We start from the raw sequence: 7,373 nt of genomic DNA on the forward strand, positions 1-7,373 counted from the left end.
ACTAATGTTAATAAGGTTTTGTCTTATCTGTTCCGGGCGGTACTTGTATTTGTATTTTTTTATTTGACAGGGACATTAATAACATTTCTTAAAATATGCCAGAGTTAGCCAGAAGGCAAATTTTCATCTGTACTCCCCAGGCAGGCAATAGTTAAAAAGCACAAACATTTAGAGTAAAAGCATGAAAATACAATCAACGATAAAAGCTATAAAAATATGCACATACGAACAAAGCCTGCACTACAAAAGATCAAGAAAGACACATATTATGTTCACAAGTCTGATTACTTATAAACCATGCTTTTAGTGTTGTGGAGAAGGAATGGCAGTTTACACAGTTTCTTATGTGTTGTGGCAAATTGTTCCAATCCTGAGAGGCTCTGACAGAAAAAGCAGATTGGCCAAAACTACTCGGTCTTCTTGGAATAAGACAATCTCAGCTCATGAGAAACTGATGAAAAATGAATCCTCACTCTGAAAGCAGCTCAGACTGAGCATCAGTTTTGACCTTGGACATAGTTATTTGACAAAACAATCCCAACTCCGGGACTATTAACTCGCTTTTCCTACAAATTTAAATATCAGAGGGTCTCCGCAGTTATGTTGGATGTCAGGGAGTAAAATTGGCTTACACTGAGGTGACCTCTCATCCGTATGACCTAAAGTGGCACTCTTTTTTTAAGTTGGGGGACTCGCGAGTAACAGATTAAAAACCAGAATGGTCGGGCGATGATTTAGCTCAGCGGTTAAATCGGCGGCCATATACAGAGGCTATAGTCCTCGATGTGGCAGCCCTAGGTTCAACTCCCTTTGCCGCATGTCATCCCCACTCTCTTCCCTTGTTTCCAACACTATCCACTGTCCTCTTTCAATAAAGGCATGAAAGGCCAAAAAAAATATCTTAAAAAAACACAATGAAACAGAAAAATGAAGCAGAACATACCCTGAAGTAGTCTCCGCTATGGGTCAACCTAAACCTTTACTCAAACCTCAGACAGCTCCCTCCAGTGCCACAGAAAACAAAATACATGTTGTCTAACATTTGTATTAATTAAATTAGACATCATAGTTTTTTTCTTCATAGTGGAAAAAAAAGTTCATGACAGTAAAGGTTTTAATTGAAATCAAATCGCACATTTCCAACCTCACATGTTCATTTGAGCTTTTCCATGTTTGCATTTAACAGTTTCAAATTAGCCAAAATTTTTCATTTGATTGCCAAAATATATCATTTTTGTATGTTGACCAGATTATCGCTAATTAAAAATTGATAACAAATAAAATAGCCTACCACTGTGGCATACTCACAGTACAGCCTAGCACTACTACAGAGCACTCTGTTTATTGACGTAACAAGCAGTACAGTGGCCTCCATATTACAGCTATAGTTTGTTGTCTCCATTAGTCACTGGGATGTGCAGAGGAAGACCTCTCTGGTTTTCTAGGCGAGGGAAGAATTCCCAGAGGACACGCAGGACTCATGACATCTGTTGTGGTTTCCTTCCATAGAGACCAGCATCACCAGGCAGAGCTCAGGTGGACCTGCTCTGTTGTTAGGTGGACTACACTAAGGTGTCATAATGCAAATCAGTGGGGTCGTCTGATCTTATTTACCGCAAAGCTGGACTTCTAAGGTGAACACTTGATCGCTTGGATGGAAAAATGTGTTAGCTAAAGACTAAACTTTGGAGGATGGATAAAACAGGTGATGTACGCACTGGAGGAAAGCAGTGGCAGAGGCTGCTCAGGTGGCATCGGGGGCAGAAAGTGAACGAGGAAGGAGAAGATGGAGTCAAGGAAGAAGGGAAACAAAACACCTTTCTAAATCTGAAGCTGAAAGTAAAGTAAGTCATAAATGCTTTGACCAAAAGACTTGTAATGTACAATCTCTGTGAACTCATAGCTCTCATAGCTATGTTTTGTTATGTCACCATGATACTATCACATTGAAATTTTAAGTCCTCATTTCCCCTCTCTCTTCTCTTCTTCATCGTTTCCCTCTCAGGAAAGACTGGCTGGTTGATCCAGCAGAACACTTTTATTATGTCTGGTTACAGGTCATGATTTTTCCCATCATCTACAACTCAGTCATCATCATCTTGAGGTACAAATAAATATGATTAACATAAATCTGAACACATAATCTGTAAACATGTGACACACCAGTTTAAAACTCTGGCTATGTCCTTCCAGAACGTGCTTCACCACCATCGCTCTCAGCTACCTGCCTGTGTGGCTCACACTGGACTATCTGGCAGACCTCATGTACATAGTCGACATGATCATCACTGTTCACACAGGTGAGTGTTTCTATTTTTGTCTGCTTTGATTGAGTCTCTGAATAAAATAAAACCCTTTAAATATAACTTATTACCAATGTAGTCATACAAAATGTGATCTGTTACATACTTACACCTTGTGAATGATGAAAAGCAAACAGGTATTGGTGCCTCACATCCACTCTAGTCCAGTGTTTTTACACCCTCACATGAGAAACTCATGCAACAATATTCCTGAGTTGTTCAATGACGTCTTTACAATCTCCTCTCACCTACCATTCGTGATTAGGAATCTGCATTATCCCTTGCAAGTCAGATGGATTTGATACTCTGTAAAAGTCAGAGCCAATCTGTTCTTGACCATGATAATGAGCCAGTGTATGGAGAGTACTCTGGGGTTGTTAAAGCTTGTTCTTCCCTCTCCAGGTTACTTGGATCAGGGCATCCTTATCAAGGACGTCAGTCAGCTGAAGAAGAGGTACCTTCACTCTAAAGTGTTCCTAAGGGACGTGGTTTCCCTGCTGCCCACTGACCTCCTCTACTTTGTCTTTGGTATCCAAACTCCGATGGTGAGAATTAACCGCCTCCTGCGTCTGCCGCGACTCAACGAGGCCCTGGACCGCATGGAGACGAGAACCTCCTACCCAAACACCTTCCGCATCTCCAAACTCATGATCTACATCTTCGTGTTGATCCACTGGAACGCCTGTCTCTACTTCGCCCTGTCCAGCTACATCGGCTTCGGGAGCGACCGCTGGGTCTACCCCAACACCACCGACCCGGAGTTTGCCTCCATGCGACGCCAGTACTTTTACTGCTTCTGGTTCTCTGCGCAGATTTTCACCACAGTCGGAGACACCCCCCTGCCAAAGAGAGAAGAGGAGTACTTGTTTATGATTGCAGATCTGCTCATTGCTGTGCTGGTTTTTGCATCGATTGTTGGGAATGTTGGGAATGTCATCACAAGCCTAAGGGACCGGGATAATGTCTTCTTCCCAAACCATGAGCTGGTAAGTTGGAAAACTGTCAGGAAGTAGAATTTTTCTGTTTCCATTTGAACCTGGAAGTCTGACTTTTAGAGTTTTAAGTTGGAAATTTCAAATGAAACGCCTCCGAAAGTTGGATTTCAAACTCTGGAAAGTAGGAAGAACCTTACCAACTCCACCAAGAAATCCAAGATGGCTACCCTGCTAATCCATATTAGTAAAAGCTGCATTAAAGTAGTGTTTATTACAATTTCTGCCTTATTTTTCTCTCATTACATTTCAACAGATATCGCCAACAATTACTAACCTGGCTAGAGCAAGCCCCACTTCCACCAACCTGTGGAAATATGGATTTTCCAAATTGTTGTTTTGGAAAACAGTCAACTTAAGTTAAACATAATTCCCAGCTCCAACTTTTGAGAGAAATAGGTCTTCTTACTGACATTTGCTGGCTAGCTTTAAAGAATATAATGCTCTTCTTTTCCTCTTCAAGGTGAAGGCATACCTGCGTAGCCACCACATTAGCAAGGAGCTTCGACAGCGCATCGACAACTGGTACCAGCATCTTCACATCAACAAGAAGATCATGCGAGAGAACGAAATCCTGCAGCAGCTGCCCGTTCACCTGAGGACGGAGATCGCTGTCAGCGTTCACCTGCCCACGCTCTCCAAAGTCACCATCTTCCAGAGCTGTGAGAAGAGTCTGCTGGAGGAGCTGGTGCTCAAACTAAACCCTCAGGTCAGGGGAGAAAAAAGATGGTGGTCAGTGGGTACAGGTGGCTCAAGGAGTTAAGGCAGGTATTGGAGTTGGGCCTTCTCTTAGTGTACATTCAGAACATAGACAGACGACATGACAGCTGCCTAAAAGTGAAGCCAAAACATTTTGAGTGCCCCCTGCTGACTGGCTGCAGTATAGGTCATGAAGCCCGCCTCCTCCATGTTAACAGATGGGACATGAGTCAAACTATAAAATCAAAACACAATTTTTCTCAAACATGGTTTCTATCATTATAGTTATTATCATGCTGATTTAAGTGATTTTTCTGACAAGCTAATTTTTAATTTGTTATTTGATGCTGTAAAAAGGATGATTGACAGCTCTGTTGACAAATCCGGCTCCTGCAGCCGATCTGTTCCGGAGTAGCAGACTAGAGGAGGAACGGTGAGAGGAAACGTAACAAAAACAATCACGACAGTCAGTGAAGTTTTCATACCTGTGAACGTCAATACCAAGACGCTTCAGACCAACACAAAGAAGCTGTTCTGCTGTTAAAAAATGCTGTTTTTTCCCCCGGTAAATTAAGTGTGTGTTTGGGTTAGTGGAAGTGGCTACGGCGGCTCCACCCACCGATGTCTACACACAACTCTGGCTCCATCGCAAGATGGCAGCGCCTATCATTAGGCTATTTTAGCATCGATTTCGTACAATGAGAGCAGATGGAGACACGTCATCCAGCTATATATACAGTCATTGATTCAGAACAATAAATAGAACTGTGATTAAAAATTCAAGGGACTGCACTGGTGAGGATGTGTAATAATCCAACTCCAGTGTGAATATTATTGTACATTTAGGAGCAGGGGTTTAGCACAAAATCCTGGGCCCTTTGCTTAGGCATTCTCTCTGGGCTCCTCCCAGCATCCTCGGCGATAAAGTCAAGTATCTTTGAGGACCCTTCTCGTATGAGGGCCCTGAATACTTAATCCCATTTTTTCACCCAATCCAATGATTTCAAGAGTAATCAGGCTCCAAAACAACACAAAGCAATTTATAATAAAGAGTTTTTTATATTCCGGAAATTCATGCTGCATTTCATCCTCCATCATGGTTGTGGTGTAAAAAGTGTAACTAAAGGCAGTGTTAATGCTACACAGTTAGGAATGCATGTTTGTACACATTTCATTGGCCAAAGGCATATGTTGCCAGAAGACATCACATTGCTTGGTGCAAAACTCAGGATAGGTCCATCTCTTTTGTCCTAGTTCTGTGAGTCGGTTCCCTCACTGCACTGATGAAGTGGTTCCACTGACACGAATGAGTCAGAATAGCAGATCATTGTTTGGAATCAGGAGTAAACGGCGTGGGGAAGGGAGTGGATGAGCTATAGCCCCTCCCAAAGTCATGTGGCTGATGTGAGTAATAGAATATAATTTGAACCAGGCAAGTAACGTCACCCCCTGGTCCTTCCATTGTTCATCTTGGGCTTTGGTTGTTTAGAGAAGAAAAGAGCCAACATTTGGCTTTTAGACAGAAGTCAAATAACAATAAATGAGGCACAGACGTGCAAAAACTACAACAAATACAAAGTAAAGTACCTTAAATACAGGCGTTGATTCAGTCTCCATGAGAACAACACTCAATGGTATATAAATAAAACGTAGATTTGAACTCCACCTCGTTGTTTTCCCTAGTTTATAATGTGGCTATACTCTGGTTTAAGCAATACCTCATGCCTCTTTGTCTCACAGGTGTTCAGTCCAGGAGAGTATGTCTGCAGGAAAGGAGATGTAGGCCATGAAATGTACATTATTAAAGAGGGAAAACTTGCAGTTGTTGCGGATGACGGCGTCACAGAGTTTGCCGTTCTGAGTGAGGGGAATTTCTTTGGAGAAATCAGTATCCTCAACATCAAAGGTAAGTCACACATCAAGAACTCTGCACACAACAGAGCACAGATTGTGATGTGACTCTGAATGTGGCTTGCATTGGTAACATATCATACCCTTTGTGTTGTTATTTGTCCATTCAGGTAACAAATCAGGCAATCGTCGCACTGCTAACATCCGAAGCATCGGCTACTCTGACCTGTTCAGCTTGTCCAAAGAGGACCTGACAGACGTGCTGTCTGAGTTCCCTGCAGCCAAGTGTCACCTGGAGGAGAAAGGCAGACAGATCCTCACCAAGATGGGCATGTTGGAAGAGAGCGGGGAGGGAGCGGAGGGGGAAGCAGAGAAAGTGGAAACTAAAATACAAAGGCTGGAGAGAAACTTGGAAATTCTGCAAACCAAACTAGCTCGACTCATGATGGAACTGGAGTCGAGCAACCGCAAGATGCAGGCCAGGGTGGAGCAGCTGGAGTGGGACGTGGCCGCACTGGGGACTCAGCTGCCAGAAGACGTAGAAGGAGAGAGTGCAGACGGGAGAGGAGAAGGGGTGGGAGGGGAGGTTGATTGGGAGCGAGAAGAGGCAGAAGGAGAGGAGGAGGAAGAGGGGGGTTCAGATGCAAAGGTAAAAAAACAAGGGCAGGGAGAGGACGGAAAAGATGTGGCCAAAGAGGGAGACGGAGAGAGCACCAAAAGCACAAAAGACGACGTGGAGAGGATTGTGGAGGGAGATAAATCTGGGCTGAAAGACCCAGATAATCAGAAAACGAAAATTGAAGATGAGGGAGAAAAAAACAGAGACAAAGGAGATGACAGACCTGGGAAAGGAGACGGGGCTGAGATTGAGCCTGGAGATGAGAAAGAAGAGAAAAGTGGAGGGAGAGAATCTGAAGAGGGAAGAGAAAATGCTGAAGAAGGCTCAGAAAAAACAGAGACAGAGCCGAAAAATAAAGGGCAAAAAAAATAAAGGAAAAGTGAAATGTTGGATGATCTTATTTTTTTTGTTAAACATTAATTTAAATGTTAAAGACTATCTGCAATACCAAGCAGTACCGCTAGGTGGCAGCATTTTACCCCCACTGTGTATAGAAATACACCATCCAAAACAGAAGATGCTCAAACTACATGACAGACAGTGTCTGACATTTACATTTTTTAATTTATACTTTTTCCTTCTTTTTAAAAGATACAAACATTTTCATGGTTCAATCGATTGCTTTCTATAAGAATTTAATAACCAAATGTTTCAAATGTCACGTGGTTTTGTCTCTTTTGTATACACTTTTTTATTTTCATTTGTCTCTTTTGGGATTGAAAAAAATGTAAAGAATATTAATGGATTATCACGAGCAGATTTATACACTAAATAAAAATGTTTTATATTAGAATTGTGGTTAATTTGTCTTTTTTTTTTAAACCACCGAGTGTGTGAGCATTTAGAACAGTACTAAAACTTGAAAGAATGATTAGGCCATTTAGAATTGTATTCCCATGAAAATACTAG

General features: G+C 42.2%; 1 protein-coding gene across 1 annotated transcript; it reads left to right on the plus strand.

Moving 5' to 3' along the window:
- Positions 1-2,060: 2,060 nt before the first annotated feature.
- On the plus strand, positions 2,061-6,928 carry cnga4 (cyclic nucleotide gated channel subunit alpha 4). The gene is given in 8 exon segments (XM_069663420.1): positions 2,061-2,104; positions 2,194-2,300; positions 2,706-3,289; positions 3,759-4,004; positions 5,735-5,900; positions 6,016-6,742; positions 6,744-6,843; positions 6,899-6,928. Coding segments are annotated over 8 exon segments (2,004 nt in total).
- The last annotated feature ends 445 nt before the right edge of the window (positions 6,929-7,373 follow it).

The sequence above is a fragment of the Semicossyphus pulcher genome, unplaced genomic scaffold (assembly GCF_022749685.1).
Source record: "Semicossyphus pulcher isolate SPU_LCO1_2020_fin unplaced genomic scaffold, fSemPul1.0.p SCAF_15, whole genome shotgun sequence".
In the NCBI taxonomy this organism is placed as follows: domain Eukaryota; kingdom Metazoa; phylum Chordata; class Actinopteri; order Labriformes; family Labridae; genus Semicossyphus; species Semicossyphus pulcher.